A 24889-nucleotide genomic window follows, 5' to 3' on the forward strand; every position below is an offset into this window, starting at 1 on the left:
AGTGTTAATTTATTCTAGCCTGTTAGAGTATTGATTAGAAGCTAGTGTGCATGAGTCTACTCTCTATTTCCAGGCCACTCGACTTAGCTAAGGGGCCGGAAAACCGTGGTCTGCAAAATAGCTGGTTTTTCGGGAATTGAAAAATTGGTGTCTTCATTCTTTAATTTCGATCAATTTTCGATTCTTATTCATTCAGTTTCAACTATGAATAAAATTTCAACTTTTTCTTTTTCATATAAAAGAAAAATTAGCATCATAAATGCAAACGAAAGGCTGTGGGATGCATTTAAAGTTATGTACTAAAATCATCGTTTTTCCAAAACTGCACGGGTTTGAGCAACTTTTGAAAGTTTATTTTTCTTGAAATAACTCAACATTACTTCGCGTGAGGTCCTCCGAGGTAGGGGCTAATTCCAGATGAAAAAGGAAAGCGGAAAAATCCTAAGAAGTGTCACAAAAATCTCAACTTCCAACTTTGAAGCCGCATAGGTCAAGTTTGTGACGTCGTAGATTTTGCCCCGACCTATGGTTGGGTCCGCAATTTATCTGGCTTTCAGGAAAACCCAAATAGGAATTTCCCTATCTAATATAATTGGTGCAGTTTTGAATTTAGTGATACCCCCTACCTGGCCAACCAATAGAAGCTTTGTTCGAATAATTTGTTAAAATTACAGACCAGACCAAAATTGCTGATAACTTGCCGTGATTGGCTTATTCGCGATAAATCGACGATTCTGATTGGCTTAGAAAAAATCGATCTCGTAAAAAAAAGGAGGCGGTGGATTTTGAAAGAATCTCTCCACTTTTTGATAAAAAATCCCCTCAAAATCCTTTTTCCAAGCAAAGAAATATTCAGCTTAGGACTCAGACTAAGACTGAAAATTATCAAAGATATGCAATAGTAATTGTGGTAAGGGATGGAGACAAAATTAAAATAAAACAAACAATTTCATGAAATATATTTATCAAAAATCATAAAGGTGGGTTCAAAGCTCAACAAGTCACATCGTGTCACATCTCAGTTTGTAAGCCTAATAATATTTCAATAAGCAGTGTCCTAAAAATGAAATAAAAGAAAATCAATCCAAGAATGTTCAGCTTGACAGATCTCTTCCTGTGAACAGTTATGAGCGCTGAGAAAGACTTAAGTGATAAGAACTCTACAAAGAGGAGGGTAACCAGAGATGAGACAGGGCTGGTTGGTTGGTTTCTAGCAATATTTCTGGAAGGAAGTTTTCCCATTGAAATATTGTCAATTTTTAAAGGAGGATTTTGATATGAACTGGACAGCAATCAATCGGTTTTTCCTTTTTCCACCTCAAAGATTTTATTGAAAAGGAAGTAGGAGTACTGAGCGAGAAAAACAATAGAACAAAAAATGCAAAGAAACTGAGACTATATATTTTATAAAGCATTGCTTACCTTCTGGTACATCTGTATCGACAAAATAATTTCTGAACCAAAGGGCACCATTACAATCATTTCTTCCTTCTCCAACAGTCTTGATTAGTTGACATTAAATTTCTTCTTTTACTTCTTTTTTCCTTGCTTGAGTAGCCAACCAAATATCGAAAAATCTATATCGAGCTGCTGAGATCCACCTAAAACTTATTTGAACCAATAACAAAAATTTGAACACAGAAAACTGAGGTTAACGAAGCCTTTCTCCTCTCATTATTGAGAGATATTTTGAATGAAATATTACAGCAGAAATGCTCTTGGTTTATTAAGGTGAAGAACATATCCATAGATTGAATGATAAACCATAACTTCGATTAAATACAAAGGCATCTTTCAAACAAAGAAACTTTGAGTGACCTGCTAAGAAAAGTCTCCTTCCCCTTCGCTTTTTTGAAAAAATGAAGTGGACTTCGAGAAATTTCCATACAAAATATTTCCAAGACCGTCCAGATTGCTCACACATACCAAATTAAAATCGAATAAAAACATTCGAAAAAGAGTCACGCGCGTGTGTTCGATGATAAACATTCGAATCTTAAAAAGCTAGTTTACACGGCGAAAAAAGAGAAAAATTGAAACAAGGCTCTATTTATACTCACGCGCGGAGAAAAACAAAAATTTTCGAAAAATCACGTCCTTAGACAACTCGAGCAAGAAATTTACGGCCACCTATTGTACCACACTCCTAACAACCAATTTTTAACACAAAAGTGAATTCTCATACACTATTCAGGAAATTTAATACCTTATTATATGAATATTAAGAGACGTGTAATTAACACAAATTGAGAAATTTCGTGTTAATTAAAACCCCTTTAATCAAAACCAGCCGTGGTGTCCTTGAAAAAGCAATGAAATTTGTGTTAATTTTTTGCGTGTTGATTTTAAGGCCGTTAAATAATTTATACCTTGTCAACACATGGCTAGGTTGACCTGTTTACATTTTCTCTTCAGGCATTCATGTTGATATATCACGTCATGGAATCTAAGTGAGTATCATTTCTCGATTAGAATTTAGTAATATCCACAACACTTGTCCACAATCTTTAATTTTGAAAATGATTACAAAATGGTATCGTAATTGTGTGAAATCAAGTGCGTATTACTTATAGGTAATGAATCAACGGATCCTGCACTAATGTACTTCCCAGTTTTCTCAAAGGTAACGAATCGAGTGGGAATTGAACCCACGACCTCTCGCTTGCGCAGTTGGGAGAGCAATCGCCCGGCAAGCGAGAAGTCGTGGGTTCAATTCCCACTCGATTCGTTACCTTTGAGAAAACTGGGCAGTACATTAGTGCAGGATCCGTTGATTCGGTATCGTAATTATTTACAGTGTTTTTAATTTCGTCTAGCGAAAGTATTACGATAGCCTTTCGCGGCGGCGGCGGCGGTGTAATAAAAAAATTAGAAAACGAAAGTACTCGATACGGTGGACAAACTCACTAAATTCAATTTACAAATTACACGCTCGTATAACCACGGACGATTTTCGCGGGTTTTCTTTGGATTACGTCATATATCTTTGTGTCTTTAGCTTCACAGTTTTGATTTGTTCTTTATTTTCTTATAAGCATATACTTTATAAGAATCAAATCGATAACTCTTGATAAACGGTGATATACCCTTCGGTAATTAGTTCTTACAAAGTAAACAAGGGGTGGCGCGCAATGTGAGCATATTTATTTTTCTTTTAAGCATATACTTTATAAGAATCAAATCAATAACTCTCGATAGACGGTGATATACCTTTCGGTAATTAGTTCTTACAAAGTAAACAAGGGATGGCGCACAATATGAGCATATTTATTTTTCTTATAAGCATATACTTTATAAGAATCAAATCGATAACTCTTGATAAACGGTGATATACTCTTCGGTAATTAGTTCTTACAAAGTAAACAAGGGATGGCGCGCAACGTGAGCATATTTTTTTTTCTTATAAGCATATACTTTATAAGAATCAAGTCAATAACTCTCGATAGAAGGTGATATAGCCTTCGGTAATTAGTTCTTACAAAGTAAACAAGGGATGGCGCACAATATGAGCATATTTATTTTTCTTATAAGCATATACTTTATAAGAATCAAATCGATAACTCTTGATAAACGGTGATATACCCTTTATTTAGTCTGGCAGAAATAAAAGTTGACCTGGAAAAAAATTCCGCGTAAACATTCTTGGTATCGTTGGAAGCGGAATTTTACGAGGTTTAACATACTCAGAGCCTCATGTTGAGGCCCTTTGGGAAAAAATTGGTGAAATAAAACACTTAGGACCCATTTTCGATATAAAATGCCTTGAAAAGTGCTATCCTTGCAATGGTAGGTGTCTTTCAAAACACTCAAATATGTATACCCCTGTCTCAAAAATCTGGGGGAGGGGGATTTCCCAACAAACACATTTCTGGAAACCACAAGCAATTAAACAGGGTCATCCATGATATCAAATGGGTCAAGTGCAAGGCGAAAGCACATGGGGATAGTGCTAACTTTCAAAGACTTTGAATAGCTTTGATAGGTTTTTAGTGTAGCTGATGACCAGTACACTGCTAAAAACGTATCTGTTTTGGGGCGAAGAAGTACACTTCAGTCTTGATTTTACCAAAAGTTTTCCCCAAGGGCCTCATCATGAGGCTCTGAGTATAATAATCTACATAAAATTTCGCTTCCAACGGTACCAAGAAAGTTTACGCGGAATTTTTTCTACGTTCACCCCTGTTTTATTGTATTTCGGCCAGACTACTTCGGTAATTAGTTCTTACAAAGTAAACAAGGGATGGCGCACAATATGAGCATATTTATTTTTCTTATAAGCATATACTTTATAAGAATCAAATCAATAATTCTCGATAGAAGGTGATATAGCTTTCGGTAAGTAGCTCTTAAAAAGTAATCAAGGGATGGCGCGCAATATGAACATATTTACCTTATCGGGGGAAACTTCGTCGCGGAAAAACATTCGTCACTTGCTGGTAGTTGGTAAACGCATTTAGCCAGGGTAAATTTTCGTCGGGGAAAAATATTCCTCACTTGGCCAAAACTTCGTCACTTTTCCCCGACGAAGTTTTCCCTGATAAGGTATTTTTCTTATAAGCATATACTCTATAAGAATCAAACTAATATCTCTTTATAGTTGGTGATATGCCCTTCAGTTATTAGTTCTTAAGAATTAACCAACCATTGTTCGTAAATTGATCTTATCTTTTTAGCGATTTTGAGCCTCGTTGTTCATATAAATTTGTTTCGTCAAGGCTCGATGTAAAGTAGACTTCAGATTAGCTTCCATCTCTACTTCTTGTTTTTTCCCATGCAGTTTAAACTTTAGGCGAAATTTTCGACTTTAAGTCGTCTTGTTTGTATTTTTTTTTACTTTTAGACAAACTGTATCAGATCGTTTTTATCAAGCATTATATGAAAAATTGGTTGATCCAGAATTGAAAACTTCTTCAAAACAGGCGAGTCCTCAATCTTTGAATCATTAAATAAATTAAAATGAGTCCACAGCAAGTCAGAAAGGCGATGACCTTTTTCATAAAAGCCATATAATATCAACACAACCTATAGTTAATGTTTGATTTTGTTTTCTATTTAGGCGATGCTATTAAACTTGATATTCAAAGCTGTTAGGGACGATCCAATACTTAAGAGAGTCAAGGTAAGACATTTTTTTTAGAAGATGAGTCTATGGATGTCCACAATAGTATAGGTAATCATTTTGGGTGGGAAAAGTAGTACTTTAAGTAATGATAGTACCTAAGCAAAGAAGTGAACTCTCTAAATCAATTTCTTGTTTGGGTAGAAGTGTATATGTATAAGAATTGTGAAGCGATCCAGGTAAGTCACTCGATTCGCAAGTTAATCTCTAAAGGGGGTCGAGTTCCTGGACGCTAGCAGTTGTGGGGGTTTACAAAATTTCAACTAGTGATTTCTAGTGCGTGACCCTATAAATATTTTGCTTGCAACTTGCGAATCAGGGGTCTCGTTGAATTGATCTTTCTTTTTGAGATTTTTCTGAATCAGATTCCAATTGAACGTGATCTGAACTGAAGAAACTCTCTTTTTAGACCTTCGTGAAACGATTACTTCAAGTCAGTTCACAATCGCAACCATCTTTCTTGTGTGGCATTCTCTTCTTACTATCTGAAGTAAGTACTAAATCTCATCAAAGTTTTAATTTCCCTTCTAATAATGATTAATATTGGCCATTTAGTTACTGTCTTGACTTGCCATTTCGAAAAGAAATGGTCATTTAGTACCCCCTTTAGTAGTGGGTGTGTCCGAAAAAGCTATCCTCTTTGAAATGAAATTTCAAAGCAAAGACTTTCTCATTTTTTTTCTCATAGCTCGTTTTATCACATTTTGTCTATTAGATGCAAAAGCCATAGTACTGCATGGTAAAATAAAAATAAATCACGAAAATTAGTCCACGTAAGGTACATTACAGAGGGTAGCAAACTTATTTCTGACACATACTCAGTATCTAATGAAAATTATTACGAAAACATGATATTTTTTGACATATGTCTCTTCTTATGCCTGGTGTGCCAGAAATAAGTTACCTTCTTTTAATTGATATTGTAGGCAGTAGAAAAGAGATTTCTCAAAAATTAGTTCGGAATCGTACAGAGGAAAGCCTTTCTTAAAATTTAGTGTATTACTTTTCAATTTTTTCGAAAAATTGGGCAATTTTATAGCAAGATTTCCTAGATTTTCAGTTAACAAGAAAAAGGTTATAAATAAAAGTTATATATTTTCAACGGTTTGATAATTTCTCTTAGGTTGTGAAAAAGAAACAAGGAATTAAAAGCATGTTCAACCAACCTGAGGTAAGATGGCTGTAAGCTTTAGAATGTTTTATATTTTGTTGAGTCTACCATAGACTGAGTAAGGAAATTAATGGTTGATTGCTTGCTTGCCAAAAGTGACGTAAACTTTAGCAATTGTCAGTAGTTTCATCATGAGGCCTGGTTAGGTTATTTGAGTCACTTAGGCTAAATTCCGGAGGCTATTTACTGTGTTTTGACTGGGTGATATCACATAGTCCCTATATTGCAATGACTTTCCAACATCGATTGCTCACACTCTTATGAGAGTTTTGATCAATCGCAATTTCGAACTTTACAGCTACCCGAATTCAAAATTTTGACACAAAGCACGGCTTCAATTTTTAACAGAAATGGCTGTGGATGTGTGTCAGACCAGGTCATAGTATTTCATTTCGTTTTACTTTTCTCTTCAGGATGACGATGAAGATGAAGAAAATTTCAAAGATGTCATTCTCGAAGACGAAGAAGAAGCAGCTGGCGAAGAAACGAAAGAAAAAGATGATGAAAAAGATGTAATTGAAGACTCTAATGAGGTTGGTTATATATCTATCACTTATTCAGTAATGGAATTGAAAGGGACAGAGCTCTAACCTGTATTGGACGTAAGATGTCAAATGCCAGAATAAAACAACTTCTTTAAGATGTTTCGGCAGTTTACGTGTCTTCGTTCGAAGTCTTTTTTGAAAAATTTAACACCTATTATATACATTGTGTCCAGAAAAAACGCGGAAAATATTTATATAAAGTAAAATCTCCTCCTCATGATTTATGCGAAATTTTATGACTTGTATTACGTGATATTTGATATCAAAAACCTAATCAATCGTCTTGGGAATTGGGATATATATTGATCGAACAGAGAATTTTAGTCTTTTTTCAATTATTTTAAGCCCAGTGATGTGATTAGTGATGAGTTTTGAGGATTTCATTTTATATAAAAATTTGCCCATTTTTTTGGGACACTGTATGGATAGTTCTCTGTAGAGGAAATAGTGAATTAGGACACTTGGGATGTTAAAAATGACAAGACAAAAATTTGAGATTGAAATGATCTGATATAATAAAAAATCTGATATAATATAAAACCTTTTCACTTTCAGGAAAAGACTGGACCTTCTTGGACATTTCGTGCAACTAACAAAGACACAACTCATTACAACATTCATGCAAGGAACCCTTTATACGCGGGTGCAGAATACTCATGCGCGTGGGAGTTGACCTCCATTTCAAATCATTTCCATCCGTCAGCTCAACACTTTGCTGACTCCTTACTGAAGGCAAGACTCTTCATTTTGTATTGTTACCGCTTCTGATTTGACAAAAAAAGCTCTTGTCAGATCTTCCAAATCATTAAGAAGCTAGGCTAATTTATACTCTGGTTGTGATACTTAAATCTGTGGAGGACCACCACCACTGGTATCAGGAAAGAGAGGTCTTCTTCCGAACTACTTATAAATCGAACGGCAATTATCTAGAAGTTAAACTGTTCACAACATTTAGGACGATTCCAATGATGCATCGCGAGAAGAAGGCATGAAGGTTATCATCATTTTCCCTGGAACCTACGTTATTTAGTTTCAATCGCCATATACCGAAAAGTGAATTATTTTATTATCTGAATGGACTAAGGTTGTAATCGTGCAAAGTAAATGAACGTAAAAAATAACTATATACGTCATATTTTTCAGGGTGAAGATATCGTTTATAAAGGAGATCCATTGGACGATTTCACTTTGTTAAGGTCTGTTTTTCATTCCCTTCCTTTCGTTGTCAGACCGATTCAAATCAATTTCCCTCATTCCTCAAGGATAGATAACCTGATTTCTAAAACAGTAGTATAGTTTTTAACAAACAATTGAATTTATTTATGTATAGAAAAAAAAGAAAATATTATACTTTCCCAGTAATGTAGATCTTTTAGACGGTTATTCGATTAGTTTTACCAGCTCTACGGCCAGCTGGCTACGTTAAAAATGAATTGAACGAAACTTTTGGAGTAGCAGGGAATTGAATCGAGAACCCGTTGTTTGTAGCCCTAAAGCATTACACCGCTTTAGTCTCTCTCCTTTCTATAATTTCTTATCTCTTTTAGGTTTTTGGATCGTTTTATGTATCGTAACCCGAAGAAACACGATGTTGAGCATGGTCATTCCTTGATGCAGGTAAAATATATTGGGGGAATAAGTGGCTTCGTTTCCGATCCAGGAGTTTCGGATCTAGCCCCTTTGGAGCTTTGAAATCAATGGTAAAAATCACTTTTACGGTGTTCAATTGCACATTTTGAGTTGTTTTGACTTTTATTTACCGTTAACAGCGACAGAAACACTCCGCAAGACTGAAAGAGCAGCCCGTCAACTCTACTCAATTCTTACAACATTCAGAGGACAACGTGCGACAAGACGAGTTGTTTTTCTTGAGGTACTTCAAAATGAAAGATGATGAAAGTTCAAATAAAAAGAAAGTCAAAGAGGAAGAAGAAGATGAAGAGGATGACGAAGGTAGGTTTTCTTTCTTCAATCTGATTGGCTATCACAAGATTTTCTTGTCTTCAGATTGGCTAATACACAATTTCTTGCCTTTGATTGGTTTATACACAATTCTTGTCTATGATTGGCTAACACGATTTCTTACCAGAGTATCCGTTACAGTTGGCAAAGTTTTTTAATGGTTGATTCTCCTAGATATTCTTTTTGTAATGAATTTAACTCACACTGTACTGTATTTATCGACCACCCCATTGTGATGGTGTCCAAGTTTCCCATGGTCGGAATGACGTCATAAAGGCTGAATCCTTCAGAGTGACTTCATACATTTTGACGTGGTAAACTTGGGTCGATACCATTTTATTGTTTGGTACGTGTTGACAGGCGTATTCTGAAGAAGTGTTCCTATTTATCACACTGTCTTATAGCCTTATTTTTTATTTACTTTAGATATTGACCAATTCGGAGACATTGATTTTGCCAGGTAAAATGATATTTTGATACAGTGGACCCTCCATAACTCGAACACCACGGGGAACACAGCTTTGTTCAATTAAAGAAGTTTCGAGTTACGGAGTAAGGCATTGTTAACTGAAGGGATTATAAAACTTGTTCGAGTTAAGGAGACGTTCGAGCTGTAGCGTTAAAACTACTCCACTGTAATTTTATTTGGGTTTTTCCAATCGTCTATTTGATTGGGCAAATATTATATGTTAATAATGGTTTTACGCACATCATTTATCTTATCTCCTACAACGGGCTTTTCCAGAAAATTTTTTTACCCCCATTGTTGAGGATTTTGATTTTTCGAAGTATCGAACCCCCTGGATATCCTATTTTATTAGTAAAGACCCCCTGGATATCCACTCTTAAAAATATGTTCAACCAATCTCCTACCCCCAAGATGCCTCTCCTACTTAATAAAATACACTAGTTGTCCAACTACAACTACAAAAGAAGATACTTACCGACCTTTAGCTAGACGATCTGATAAGCATGTTTAATTTCCCTCTTACGTAGTGAGATGAAGAAGAACAAAGGGAAGAAGCCGACAACTGAAGAAGAAGAAGGAGAAGAAAATGAAGATGATAAGAGTGGTAGTGAAAGTGGTGACGGTATGTTGTTTATTTAGATCATCATTTTGTTTCCTTTGTCCCACGTACCATCTCTTTTTCATCTAATCCCTAATCCCTTCAGCCATTTACTCATCCACTCCGTAACGCTTTCACCAACTGCAATAAAGTATTGGGTGATCCAGAAAAAAGTATAAGGGTTTGATATGGCCAACTGTGTCCGAAATAATGCGAACTTTCAATGAATTCTCTTGTCGTTGTAAAGAGGAAAGGCAAACTTAAAATTTGGTATATGACTTTTTAAATTTGGTTCCATGGTTCTCAAGTTTAAAAATGAAGTTAAACTTGCTTCTGAAAAAGTCCAAAAACTCGTCAAAAATGAGATATCAAATTAACGCAATTCTCATGCAGATAACCTCATATTTTCACTATTTTAATGACTTTTACGACAATTATCCTAACAAAAGTTATGGCGAAAAATAGGAAAACGGTAATTCTGAGCAATTTTTCAAAATAATTTTAGTGAAAAAGTTAGAAAATTCTTGATTAATTCTAAAAAGCTACCGGGTGTCCCAGAAAAAAGTTCCGCTCTTTGAAGTGAATTTTCTCGAGTTCTATGAACTTTTAAATAATGAATCTTTTTGCATTGGAAAGAGGAAGGATAAACTTAAATTTTGAGGGGTCATTTATTAAATTAAGTCAACTTGATCAAAAGTTATAGCCTAAATGCTAAAACATCACTTTTCAAAAAAGTCAAAAAAAGACGAAAAAAGAGGAGATCAAATCATCATAAAGAAAGCACTTCTTTTGCCAATTTATTTACGCTCAAAGTCTTTTCCATGCAGTTCTTTAAGGTGTCTTTATTTTATTGTTAATTCCTTTTCTTTTCTTTGTCTAATTTAACGAGCTCCCATGGGCATAATCAAGGGGCACGATGCTTTTTCGAGCTCCAAACATTCATCAAAATCTTACCAAGAGTTTCCAAAGCTTTTTGTGTCTTTGTCTTACAATGAATTTAATCCCCTCTTTTTTCGTCTTTTTTTGACTTTTTTGAAAAGTGATGTTTTAGCATTTAGGCCATAACTTTTGATCAAGTTTACTTAATTTAATAAATGACCCCTCTAAATTTAAGTTTATCCTTCCTCTTTCCAATGCAAAAAGATTCATTATCTAAAAGTTCATAGAACTCGAGAAAATTCACTTCAAAGAGCGGAACTTTTTTCTGGGACACCCGGTATAAGCCAAATTTTAAGTTTTCCTTTCCTCATTGCTAGCCTTTTTTTAATTTTCTTTGGTTTAGAATTCAATTATGATGATATGATGGAAGAGGAGTCAGACTTCGATGACAGTGGTAAGTAGAATCATTCCGAACATTCAAAAGTTCTCTAAGCTTAACCTTTGATACTGTGTCCTATCATTGGATAAAAGAGAACCTATTTCTTAATCAGTAGTGCAATTTGGGCCATTTATATTACATTCCAGTTTAGGCTTTGTCATAAATATCATTCACTCCTCACTTGAGATATTTTGTTCACTAACCGTCTTGAGAAAAACTGTTGACAAGTTCTATCCAGTTGAAATCTTTCACTATGATTTTGGTGCAAGCTCTGGAAAAACCAAATTTCGCTAAACTTTCCGTCATGATTCGCCGAAGACGGTTGCAACAATGTTTTTATATCATTTACGCTCTACTTCTGCCAGCAAATATCCGGTTGCAACATATAGTATAGGGGAATTAGCCAAAAAATCAACCGAACCTTAAAAAAATTGATATAAAGCTGAAATTTTGCACAGAGTTCAGGGAAGGTGTCAGGAAACCCACATTAAAACCCCCCACCTTCAGCACCTTGGCATCCTCAGTTATGACGTCATAATCAATGATGACTGTCATATATTTTGGTCAAAATTCAAGTTGTCCAAATATGCAAGTTTTATATATCAATCGATTGCAAATTGAAAGCTGAACAACTTTTTAGCTTGTGAAAAATCCTGAAAATGTACTGAATGTGAGTAAATTTAAGGACAAGGTTGATGACGTCATCAGGACAAATATCCTTAAAATTTACATTTGCCAAACATGCAAGTATTATATATCAATCGATCGTAAATTGAAAGCTGAACAACTTTTTTGCTTACGGAAAATCCTGAAAATGTACTGAATGTGAGTAAAATGGGTAGAACCTTCATGTTGCTAATTGCATAATAGACAATAATCGGTAGTTATCATTTTGATTTCATAGTCTAAAAGAGCTTAAATTTGATTCTGTCAAACCGACTGAAACAATATCAGCTGCAGAAATGACTCTTGATTTTCTTTGGCACTCAGCATGGTTCTTTGCGTCATCTAAAAGTACTCGTCCAAACTGGTCCGGTTTCATGATGCATGCCACATCACAAAGCACAACTGTATACGATGTAGCTTCCGTTGACTTTCTTCCTATCATCGATTTGAATTCTTCAAACGAAAGTTGTATCTATTCAACACTTCTTTTTGTGATCGAAGAAGTAAAAAAATCTATAATTCCAGTACCTGTTATCACATTTGATCAGCCATTATGGCAGAAAGCTTTGGGTATCATCAAGCTCAAGAAACTACGCATTGTTTGTCGATTAGGAGGATTTCACACCCTAATGAGTTTTCTTGGAAGTATCGGGAATCTTATGAAGGGGTCAGGTTTAAATGAGTTGTTTGAAGAGGTTTATGCTGAGGATACCGTCAAGCATATTAATTCTGGTCATGCCGTTGCAAGAGCAATAAGGGCACATCTTCTGGTACAAAGTGCTCTTATCAACCATATTACGTGCACTTTAGTCGACGAAAACAAGTTGGTTATTGAAGATCTCGAGTCATCGTATAAGAAGGCAATGGATGAAGGCTTCACGAACGACAATCTTGTGACACTTAGTGAATCCAAGGCCATCAGAGATATGGAGGAGAGCATTGCAACGTTTTCAAACACAATGTCGGAAAAATCGTGAACTGCAAAGATTTGGTTATCCTACATCAATTATATCAAAGTGGTAAAAGAATTCATCGTTGCTGAGAGAAGCTGTAATTGGCACCTTCATATCCAATCAATCACCAAGATGCAAAACCTATTCGCAGCTACTGGTCATGAACATATGTCCAAGAGATGGAGAGTTGGACATCTTCTAATGGATGGCTTCAAGAACAGTTCGAGGCCGGACGACACGCAGTGAGACGATCAAACTGATTTTGGGCTGGTATTTGGTCAGATTTGGTAATAGAACAAACGTTGATGAGGTCATTAAAATGTGCTGGTGGTTTGACGAGAGGTATTTTAATTTATATCGTGAAGACCAAATCGAAGTTTTCTTTGACTGTGCTTTTTAGACATAATTCCAATCGTATGTAAAATTCAAATAATGCAAAGGTATTTAAATCATTAAAGGTATGGCTGCTGACCCAGACATACGATCTCTGAAATTAAATTCCGGTCAAAATTTCTTTCTTTAAAGGTAGAGGATTCAGTGAAAATGTCCGTAATCTATGGACAATGAGTGTTGGTTTCACCGCAACAGTCCATGAATCAATGATACAACTTTCAGGCGTTCAAAGTGGACCAAGTGATCAAAACGTTGAGATGGGCAAGAATCGATGCATCAAGGATACAGAAGATGTCAGAAATCTTTTGATTGGATCGAAGTAAGAAATCCCTTCAACATGGTCGACAACAACTTACATTCTCTTTCAACCGGTTGTATATCAGTGATAAGGAGATAAAGTTAATAGTGACGATGCAGAAAGTGTTGGGGCAAAAATACAAGGTCAATTGGATGATGTCATTTTCACCGAAGCTAAGATATTGAAAAAAGATCTTATTGTTTCTCTCGAAGCCCTCACGAATGAGTCCCTCGATATTGGTTGTAAAGATCCTGCGATTTTTAATCCAACTTTGTTGTTCACCAGACTGGCGGCCATCGCAGAGAGGGAAGAAAACGTCGAGCAATATTTTGATTACGAGCTCAACCACCAAGCTCTGTCTCTCTTCAAAAATGGACTGATGAGAAAGCCTGATAAAGCAGCTTTGAAAAGAAGTCTCCTTCAAGATAAAGATTCAACATCAACTAATATAACACAAATGCAACATGTTCTTGATGGAGGAGCGTTACTTCATAGGGTTCCGTGGTCAAAAGGGATGAAGTTCAACGAAATTGCTGCAGCTTATGTTGGTTTCGTAAGAAGACACTATGGTCAAGCAAGAATTGTTTTTGATGGTTACGAAGACCCCATGTCTATCAAAGGAAATGAACACATCAGGAGGTAATAATAATAACTATTATTTATAGCGGGATGTAATAAGGCCTCAGTTTCTAGATGATTCATCCATTCCCCGGCAACAGAAGACAGAAACAGTAACAAAAAGCAAGAGAAAAGAAATGAAATAAACATTATCTTCAAAAGATGTGACACTTAGGAGAATTTTGAATAATAATACTAATTCGTAATTGTTTCTTTTTTTGCATCGCAACAGGTCATCAAAAGGATCCTCGCGAAACATCACAGTGATACCTGAAAATCAACACCGTGAAGATAGATTTGACGAACCCAACCATCAAGAGGACGATGATGTACACAGAAATGTTTTTAATGATATTTTTGAATGAAAAAAATCTTGTTAAATTTAAAGCAAATCTTGTCTCAATTTTATGTAACTTGTTAACCTAGTCTTTAAAATTAGCTAAACTAATTTGTTTTTGACAACAAATAAACTAAATTTAACTGCCCTTAGTATTTTTACCCTGATGACGTCAGAGGGAATATTCCATTTTACTCACATTCAGTACATTTTCAGGATTTTCCGTAAGCAAAAAAGTTTTTCAGCTTTCAATTTACGATCGATTGATATATAATACTTGTATATTTGGCAAACTTTAATTTCTAGGATTTTTGTCCTGATGACGTCATTGACTTTGTCCTTGATTTTACTCACATTCAGTACATTTTCAGGATTTTTCACAAGCTAAAAAGTTGTTCATCTTTCAATTTGCGATCGATTGATATATAAAACTTGCATATTTGGACAACTTGAATTTTGACCAAAATATGTGACAGTCATCATTGATTATGACGTCATAACTGGGGATGCCAAGGTGCTGAAGGTGGGGGGTTTTAATGTGGGTTTCCTGACACCTTTCCTGAACTCTGTGCAAAATTTCAGCTTTATATCAATTTTTTTAAGGTTATGACCAAATTCCCCTATACTAATACTATAATCACATGTATTTTTTCCAGACCTGGAAAATGGAGGTGGAAAGAAGAATTTCACAGACAAAGATTATGAAGACGTAAGTCTGTCCCTTTCCATTCATCTTTTCTGGATAAAAAAAATTTTATACTGTGGGCTCTCTTTATCTGGAGCTTGTAAGAGTTCAGTCCTTTTTAACCGAAGTCGAAAGAAAGAGAGTTTCCAGGGTAAGTTGGTTTCTGGAACAAGGCCAGTCTTGTTAGTTATGATAACTGATTATGATTGAAGATTTAAAGGTTTGTATTTATCAGGCAGATAAAAGCATTGAAATGTCATGTGGTGAGTTTTAAAGCACTTGTCCTACTAATATCAAGGTTGACTTTGTTTGGCTTATAATTCTAGTTTATTGGAAGTTTCTTTACACGACTAGAAACTAACCTACTTTGACTATCGAGGACGAGATGGAGTTTTTGCAAGCTCTTATTTGATTTGGTTGGTCGTTAACCAGTAATAAAACAATTTTCTTACTCTTTCTGAAGAACGCGTCATTTTTATTACTTCAAATGACCAATTATTAAAGTATCTTATAAAAACTCCATGTCATTTGGACTATCGTTCGTACTTTACAGGCCTTATTTTCGCAATTGAATTCGGATGGTGAATCTATTGATGGAGAAGATGGTGATGGTGATGATTTTGATGAAGAAGAACGAATGAACGAAATGCTTCTCGGTGATGCAGCTGCTGATGATGATGGTGATGAAGGCTCCGGTTTTGCTGGTGGAAAGTCAAGGAACAAGAAACGAAAGTAAGTTCCTAAGTTCAGACGGTTTGTTTTCTAAAATCCATGTTTGGTCTTCTTCTTTATACACATCAATGCAATGATGTCGTTTAATCTTTCTCAGACAAAGATTTTGACTGGAAACATTTTGTCAACTCTTAAAAATTACAATAGGCAGGGTAAAGAGGCGAATGTCGACTAGAGAAAAGTGCATGCTCACTCATTATGATTATGTTATTGGTCATTTCACGGTCAAAATGAATCATAGGTAATCAGGATCAGGTTATTATAATTTGATATTTATTTCATTTTAGGCGAGACGAGCCAATGTTTGCCTCAGCAGAAGAGGTAAGGAGATCTAAATGAGTTTAATATATTTTTAAGTCTGATGTCACGAACATCGCTTGCCTCATATTCAAACAATTACCATGGTTATTATGTCCCGTGAGATATTAAATGATTTTTTAATGAATAGAAAGTAGTTTTAATAAAATCTTCTGGGAGGTAATCACCATGGCAATAATTCCAAAACGAGGCAAGTGATGTTCGTGACGTAATTTATGAAAGGGTCAATCACATTCAAAGCGAGATGACTAGTTTAATCTTTAGGTTAAATCAACCCACAGCATTGGTAACGTATTTCGTCCCCCATGGTATTTTCCAAAATACCATGAAATGTTTAAATACTCTTTTTTGCCCAATTAGCTTATCAGTGCAACCATAACCGCCATCTTTGATTGGAGTTCTCTTGAGAGTAGTACGGGAGTAGTACCCGCAAAGAAGTCATTACAGTGCTCAACTAGGCTACATCATAAATATTCAAAAAAAGTACATCTAGCGCTCTCGATGTATTCTACTTCTACCTTTAGGGTACCATTTTCTAAAAAATCTCCGATCAAAAGATTTTGTATGGCTGGGATTTAGAAACTAAACCTCCAGGGTCGGTTGTTGAAACACGTTTCAATGTTTACAAAGCCTGAAACATATTAACTGAAAAACTAGGCTACGGCATATCTTCCTTCGTTTTGAGCGTAAAACTCCTATTCTTCGAGCAAGAGGGAGACCTAAAAGCCTAGAGCTGTCTATGGTGTAGACTACTGAAAAAAGGATTATGAAAAACCGTTGTCTTAATGACCGCAAATATTTGTGTAGCCAATCTCATACGATGTTTGTTGATATTTTGGATAAGCACCTCAATGTCAGTCGACTTAAAAAGAAATTTAATTAGCTTTTTGAACAAGAAAGATTCACTTTGCTGACCTGAAACTGCATAACCAAGCCGTGCAGCTTGACCATTATTTTCGCTCATTCATTTAATTTTTACGTTAAATAAGTTTAATAATGATATCCCTAGATCAGAAAATTTTGTATTGCAAATTCACGTCATTTTCCCTTTTAAAAACTTTCCGAAACTAAAGTCCTTTTCAAATTGGCTGTCAGTAAAATTTTGACTTTATAGTGAGGTCTGTTAGCACAAAGTTACTTCAAATGGTCATCCAATTTGACCATCAAAAGCAGAAACAGCATTGAATTTTGATATGTATAAAAATTTTCATCAAAAGTTCATGCTAATTCCGCTCGTCTTTTAAAAGATTAAAAATATTTTCAAAAAAATAGTTTTTTGCCCAGTCCCCTTGAGGACGTCATTTAGTAGGTGGCCAGGTGGCATAATTTGTTGCTTCTGCTTAAAATCGAGTTTTGGACCCTCCAGGGGTCATCTGTACCAAATTTCATGTTTTCATCGCCATCTGAAGTATTCTTAGGCTTTTATGTACTGGCAGACCTCAATATTTCGACTTTGCCTTATTGGGGTCAATCCTTGGTTCTTGTGCCTACCTTAAGGGAAGAAATTTTTTGACAAATCCGCGAAATTGAATTCCGCAAAACAAGAATATTAACATGATTTAAAAAATCATCTATAGAATTGGTATTTTTGGTGCAAAATAAGCACCATATTTTAAACAAAAATTCCTCTCAACCACGAAATAAAATTCTGCGAAAATTTCTACACCTTTACGGTATATACATGCTTAATGAGACAAAGTTAAACTGATAATGTTTTTTTTCTTTTGTATGTCAGTTTGCACATTTATTGGAGAAGGGTGAAGAGAATACCGGTGATTATGCGGAATCGGTACATCCTAAACAACGGAAATGGGAAGAGAAACAACAAACCAAACGATCATGGAATAATAAAAAGCCAAGAGGCGGTCACGCTGGTGGCGGTAGAGGTGGCCACAAGGGTGGAAACGAAAGAGGTCCAAAGAAATCATTCGGCAACAAGGACAGGAGAGGCGGAAAAGTCAAACGTTAATATGAAAATTACAATAACAGTCAGGTATCCTTTATATTTTTGTTATGTAGAATTTTTATATTACATAAGTTAGTCACTGATTGGCTCAAATTAGGGTTTGTTTTTAGGATTCTCTTTTTTTATAGCAAGATTTATATACTGTAAACGAAAGACATTTTTCAATTTAATAATCTAGATCACTAAGACAAATGATATTACCATTTTTCAAAATCTATCTGCCTGGAAGATCTGAATGTCAAAAAGTTTTCTTCGCAGTGAATTCTGGGCATTTTATCTATCTTCCATTGGTTACAATAAGTACGAGACCCGATCTGGAGAAATTGTTTACCCGTCCTTAATTTTGACGCTTCTTATGCGATGCATTTTTGTCAATTTTATCATTTAAGGGTTTAATCATTATTACATCTATTAGCCTATTTTTGAAGCATTGATCACTCTTACCGTACTAAAAAAGGGCCAATCCCGTCACACCGTAAAAGTACAACCCCCCCCCCCCCTCTAAAGGATCCCCCCCCGTAATAAAGGATTTAGTATAATTTCCAAGCCTAAAAGGGAGGATCTTATTGTACTTTCTCACGTATGCGGAAGTACTTTTCAGTTTTGGGATATTTTGTAAGAGGAAGTGTGGATTAGATGACTGCATGAATAATTGATTGTATGAAAGTTGTTGACTTCCCTTTAGTGTCGCCTGGTATCATGCAGGGAGTTGGATCCTTCACCTAAAGTTCTTTTCAAATTAGCTGTCAGTAGAAATACGAATGTGAATGACTTTTGATAGAGTTTGAAGTAGAATTTTCGCATCAAAACAATTTTAAGAAAATATTTAGTACACGCGTTTACTAATCATGCTTTCTTGTCTAATTGTTTTGCTTCTGGAGTTTTTAATCATTCAACATGACGTCGCATCTAGCAAAAGGTTTACAGGAATGCGATTTTATATTTGTTGGAAAGATAATCGTGAGTGAGATATTATCATGTGATAAACTCGTGCTAAAAACAATAATACACCCCTTTCTCACAGCCTCGGTGGGACTTTTTCCCAGAATGGGGACGAAAATGTCTATTGAAATCCCAATGGGGATAAAAATTCTATATCCAGTTGGGATGGTTTTTGAGTGCATTTTTTTTGCATTGAATTTCAAATGGGGATAAAAACAAAGTCAATTTCCCATTGGGGCTGAAATTGTAGGGTATTTTGTACACTGGGGACAAAATTTAGGCCAATTTTGCCGGTGGGGCTGGGGTCACAGCGGGTCTATGATACAGGGGTGTAAAAATGAAGACAAAAAATAAAGAAGACTTTTGTATTAAGCCTTGTGTTCTTATTAAATAGTGTGTACTTTACTTGGCCCATCACCATCACGAACCATTTAGTGAGTGAAACAAAATAACTGATGATGATACAGTCGTTCGATGTTTATAAAGTCAACATATCAGTGTTAAAAATAAGTCCCTGTCAAATGGAAATTTGAATAAGTGAACAAGTTTTCTTTTAGTTTTATAGACTTCTTGTTTTGAAGTGTTTAGATAAAGTCAACAGACAGTCAGTTCATATCAATAATCGAGTTTAAAGTCCTTCCGAAAAGATTTCAAGTACGTTTACACCATAACTTTACACCATAACTGATATGTGTGCAAAGGTTGATTTTATTTGCAAAGGGTTTTTTTACAATTTATTGTCAATCTGATTTTTAAATCGTGTGTTTTAAAGAAGGTCTAATATTTGAAACGATTTGAACATGGTACGTTTACAGCATAACTGATTTGTATACAAAGCTAGGTAAAAACTTGGTTTTATTTACAAAGGGTTTCTTTGTATTGTCAAGCTGATTTTAAATCGTGTGTTTTAAGGAGTTAAGGCTTGAGATTTTTTGCGGTGGTGAGATTTCGTTAGAGTTGAATAAAGTTTTATTTTTTAAGTTTGACAAACCGCTAAAGAGCTGGTTGTAATGTTTGTTCTAAAAATATATTTGGTTTACTTAAGCTAAGCTTGTATTTGATTAGATTTTTTGATAGAAAGTTTTTTCGGGAAAGCTAGTTTAATCCACCTACACTATCGAACAGAATGTCTAAGAAACAGAAATTTTTCTTGAGAGAATAAAACTAAAGTTTGAGTGGTTTGTTTCTGGTGGTTAGTGAAGTCTTCCTTATTTTAGCCAACCCTTTTGTCTTGTAGTCTATATTTTTTTCCTGATAAAACTCTTGGTTAACTGTCTTCATGGTTAGAGCAAAGGAAAGCTGTCTGACGAAACTTGGTCGGACGTTTTTAAAGATAACTTTGAACTTGGAAGCTTTCGTATTGATATTTTCTTCGTTTTTGTCTGAAGTGATGGTTATCTAGGAAGTTTCAAATTTTCATACATTTTGTTTTCTTTTGACTGCTCTTACCTACATTGTGGAATATATTCTGCTAGACTTTAAGCGGTTCAGTCTAGTTATATCCTATTTGGTATCTCAAAGTCTGACAGTTTTTGGAAGTTACAAAACAAACTGTGAATCCTTTTTGAGTTAGTCTTAGTCTTAGAAAATGAACGTCAAGTTGTGCTCTATTTTCTAATCCCTTGCTTAAGACATCGTTGCTTTATCTTTTGAAAGCCGTTTTCGTTGAACAAACGTATCCTGTTAGGAGTAAGACCTGACAAAACAAAAACTTACGCTCCATTAATATTTTGTCATATAAGGAAAAGCCTTCTTATGATAGACTATTAGGTAATTTGAGACCATGTTAAAATGCTACCATTGAAAGGTATACCCATTTTTAAGATGTTATATAGAGCATATATTACGATGCGACATTTTTCACTCGAACTTATGTTGCTCTCACATTACCATTTTTTATGGAACGGTGAATTTTTTTCATAATTTTTGAGAGATTTCTCAGTTAATTTTACTAAATATACATTTTAATCGTTCTTTTTAAAGGGTGAAGTAATTGATTGATCGCCTTTTTTTTTTAAAATTGAGAGTTTTTTAAGTCTCTTTCGAGTGTTCATTTGAAAATCTGTTCTTGGATTAATTTGCTGTTGAGTGAGCGTATATATTAATCGCCAGCCTGCTTTATGAAAATAATTTACAAGTAATTTTCTTTTATTTTTCATAATTTTCTTCTCTTTCATTTTTTTAACGACTTGAAGATATAGGAAGAAAAATTTAGAATCGAGTGTTAAAAATTTGCTTGGGAAAACGTCAAAAAACAACACAACAGCATCATGAAGAGTATGCCGAAACATCACAAATGTATTATCCTTGTATTTTGTCTCATAACCGCCATATTCATCACACAAATTTTAGCGTTAGTTGAGCAAACATGGTGGGCGTGTGATATCAACGCCAAAGCGCCCCTCCATAATTTAACCTTGGGTTCAAAAGATATTGTGACCGTTTCAATCCGCATGAGGACTGGACTATCAGATGCTTGTTGGTATGTCGAAGAAGTGGACTCGACGTCTGTGTTCAGTAATATTTTAATGTCATCTTCGCCCATTAAGAAATGCTTATATGAAGATCTGATTGGTCGATTTAATGATACACAATGGATTGCAATTGAAAATGAAATTGAAACATCTAGATCAGGTATTTACAAAGACATTTTGATTCTAGCTGATAATTTATAACTATTAGACTATATATTCATTCTGTACACTATGGTTGCTCTCATATATTGAAAATGAAAGTCACTTCTGTGCTGTTCTATGAACAGGTATTTATAAAGATCTTTTCAATTCCAGTCAATATGTTTTTTTTGCATTTCATAGGCACAGATTTATAAAGCGCGAAGGGCTTGATATCGTATATGAAGCTTTTCCCCCAAGTAGAAAAAAAATAAACATCGCAAAAAATATTGTTGCTATTGTTTCCAAGAATCCTGGAAGCTTCTTACATTCAAGTGCCGAAACTCTATTGTAATTGCAACGGCACACTCTCAGCCAAATCATAATGTCAATTCCTTGGGGCCGTCCATATAGTACGTACTCAAAGATTTTCCAAAAATTTGATACCCCCTCCCCCCTTGTACGCAGAGAACAATAGAAATTATATCATTTAAACAATAGATACTTTTCCGACTCTTCATATTCTTAATGAGTTGTCATGAATTTCAAAAACTTCAAAGAAAATTGAAACGATAGGGTCAAAGCAATTGTGCTACATAAACCCTTAAATTCCAGATGAGATGGAGTTTTTATAAGATACTTTAATAATTGGTTAGCATTTGAAGTAATAAAAATGACGCATTCTTTAGAAAAAGTAACACAATTGTTTTAACTGGTTAACGATCAACCAAATCAAATAAGACTCTCATCCCTTAAATTCTTCCGACTTCTTGTCACGACACGATACCTTATACGAAAATATCACATCAGGATTTTTGTCTCCTTTCTTTTCAGCTTTTGACAGCATTCGTTCTGCACTATTAGCCAGTATCATCTTCTGTGGGTTATCATGGTTGATAGGAGCTGTCAATATATTCTTATGTAATGGCTATCTCGTTATGGTGAATGCATTTATCATTTTCCCCGCTTGTAAGTAGATCTTTGTTACCTACTTTGTTAGAAATTAGTGGTTTTGAGATATTTATACTGAAACCTGGCTAACAACAGTTCTTCACAGCTACTCGAGTTTTCTGGGCAGGCAAAAGATATATAGATGGCGAATCCAAATGTTTCCTGTTTTCTGTCTATCATTGGAATTGGTCTGTAAGATTTTTAGTTTTTGTCCTTTTATCTCCTCACTGATAGTGCTTTTTCCAAATGCACGAGGATCGAACCTTACACGGATTACGTCATTGTGAATCTCCGCCTCGTCTTGAACCGATCATTAATAAGACGATTGAGTTCTATTGAGACACTCACAAACATTTGTGAAAAGAGTGCACCTCTAGGTAATTCATGATGTTCATGACGTAATGTTTTCTACGGAAAGACCCCGGCTTTTGGCAGGAGTGGCAAATTTTATACAAGTTTTGTCTAGTTTAAATTTGCCACTACTGGCTAAAACCGGGGTATTTCCGTAGAAAACATTACGTCATGAATTTCATGAATTCCGTTGGGAATGAGCTGTGTTCTAAAATGAGGCATGGGTTATTCGTGACACAATTTATGCCTATGGTCCGCTGATAAAGCGGAAGAAGACATGAATCAAAATGTACAATTTCGTGTTTCAATATTTTATAAAATAACAATATTATTCTTATGACGTTTGTCTGAACAACTTCCACGTTTTTTCATATATTTTCAGCTCTTTCAACTATGACGTCATTCATTTACTCTACAACCAGACTCGACCAATACGCGTCATTTATCGGTACTGAGAAGAATTATCTACCTGACGCCATAACGTCTAGTGATTTCTTAACAGAAAAAGGATATACCCTTATCCGCATACTGTACAATAAACTTCAAAAATCTCCACAGATTTTCTACGATAATTGTGACAAAGGACGTGCTCACACCTATACTTGGGTATGCTTGATTCTGTTGATTCTTTCGTTTTTCATATGTATTGTTGGACATATTTTGGGTATTAGATCGGGTGACCGTGATTATTATAAACCGCCCTCGGGTGTCAATGGTGGAAATGGAATGGGCGTTTCGTCCTTTGATGATTTGGATGATAGTTTAGAGTGATTTCTCATATAGTTTTATATGGTGTAAATGATAAGGGGACGGCGTATTTGAACGACAATGCTTTTTCAGCTACCATTTTAGACACACCCTAATTGACTGACACAAAATTGTAGCGAAAATCGAGGCAATAATCTAACGATTGACTTCATTCGTCAACCAACGTTTTCCTATTGCATGGCTTCAAAAAGAATTTCACTTGGCCCTCCCATTGTGAATATTTTGGTTTGGAAGGCTAACTCGAGGGAAGGACTGCGTAATGTTTCCTAGTTGGATTGTGGTACAAATATTTCAACCAATCGAAAGGTCTGCCTGTGTAAGTTGACCCCTTTCCAATATTTTGGAAGCTCTCCCAGACAACAGGGTGGGGAACAAATGTTATCCCTAATTTATAAAATGTACACTATCACAAATAATTCTTGTTGAGTATTAATTGATGTATTCATAAGTAAAATAAAATATGAAATCATAAAATTTACATCGATTTTTTACTAGTTATTTATTTACAGTAAAAAGAATATTTTTTTGATTTAAAGTTCCTGACAGACCGAATTCAAAGTAATTATGCTATTAAGGTGGGGATCTTCCAGAAAAGAAATATATAATTGTTTATTGAGGCTTGGAGGTTAATTCATAAATCGACTATACAGCCTTTACTTCTTGTGTTTGTGTTAAAATGTGATTATCACTTGTTAAAACGTAAATATAGGGGTCAAATAGTAGGTCCTTTGACTCAGGGGAGGGGTTTCTTTTCTTCAATTTTTTCGAGTATTAAATATTTCCAAATATTGGATACCCCCTCCCCTCTTGTACGTAGAGAACAATAGAAATGACGTCACTTAATCAATAGACCTACGCTTTTGTCAGGTCCCCCTCTCCGCCTTCACTGCGTACGTACTATGTGGATGGCCCCTAAGAGAGTATCTAAACTATTGGAAAAAAGCATATTTATTCAAGGTCATTTAAACTTTTGATCAAATCACATAAGTTTTGAAATTTCGCTCCAAAGACATCACCAAATTCTTTTTGTTTTGAGAACGCTTTGAATGTTGGGTAATATTGAATGTTGTAGATTGCATTGAGCTCTTCACCGTTCGTCATATCCACCATACCGAAT

The 24889-nt window shown here is 35.1% G+C and overlaps 2 protein-coding genes across 2 annotated transcripts in view; both read left to right on the top strand.

Annotated features, from left to right (window-relative positions):
• Nucleotides 1-18325, top strand: part of LOC136815970 (CCAAT/enhancer-binding protein zeta-like) — a 33085-nt gene extending 14760 nt beyond the window's left edge. Inside the window, exons 16-32 of the mRNA XM_067072392.1 lie at nt 2416-2450; nt 4841-4919; nt 5057-5119; nt 5529-5609; nt 6243-6290; nt 6704-6823; nt 7391-7567; nt 7979-8031; nt 8383-8452; nt 8605-8788; nt 9224-9257; nt 9794-9888; nt 11147-11197; nt 15104-15156; nt 15686-15864; nt 16152-16185; nt 17918-18325. Coding sequence (XP_066928493.1) covers nt 2416-2450; nt 4841-4919; nt 5057-5119; nt 5529-5609; nt 6243-6290; nt 6704-6823; nt 7391-7567; nt 7979-8031; nt 8383-8452; nt 8605-8788; nt 9224-9257; nt 9794-9888; nt 11147-11197; nt 15104-15156; nt 15686-15864; nt 16152-16185; nt 17918-18151 — 1590 coding nt within the window. The 3' untranslated portion in view covers nt 18152-18325. The remainder of the gene's footprint in view (nt 1-2415; nt 2451-4840; nt 4920-5056; nt 5120-5528; nt 5610-6242; nt 6291-6703; nt 6824-7390; nt 7568-7978; nt 8032-8382; nt 8453-8604; nt 8789-9223; nt 9258-9793; nt 9889-11146; nt 11198-15103; nt 15157-15685; nt 15865-16151; nt 16186-17917) is intronic.
• Nucleotides 18326-20780: 2455 nt separating this feature from the next.
• On the top strand, nt 20781-24250 carry LOC136815975 (uncharacterized). Its single transcript, XM_067072396.1, has 3 exons — nt 20781-21724; nt 22537-22671; nt 23387-24250. Exons 1-3 carry the CDS (start codon nt 21361-21363, stop codon nt 23773-23775), a joined length of 888 nt encoding a protein of 295 aa, XP_066928497.1. The 5' UTR covers nt 20781-21360; the 3' UTR covers nt 23776-24250.
• The last annotated feature ends 639 nt before the right edge of the window (nt 24251-24889 follow it).

This window comes from Clytia hemisphaerica, unplaced genomic scaffold (genome assembly GCF_902728285.1).
Source record: "Clytia hemisphaerica strain Z4C2 unplaced genomic scaffold, Clytia hemisphaerica genome assembly, whole genome shotgun sequence".
NCBI lineage: Eukaryota > Metazoa > Cnidaria > Hydrozoa > Leptothecata > Clytiidae > Clytia > Clytia hemisphaerica.

Excerpts from the sequence above, each read along its gene's own strand:
- LOC136815975 (XM_067072396.1), top strand. The coding sequence starts at position 21,361 with ATGAAGAGTATGCCGAAACATCACAAATGTATTATCCTTGTATTTTGT. Across the intron at positions 21,725-22,536 it reads AATTGAAACATCTAGATCAG|CTTTTGACAGCATTCGTTCT; the intron begins GTATTTACAAAG and ends CTTTCTTTTCAG. Across the intron at positions 22,672-23,386 it reads ATTTATCATTTTCCCCGCTT|CTCTTTCAACTATGACGTCA; the intron begins GTAAGTAGATCT and ends ATATATTTTCAG.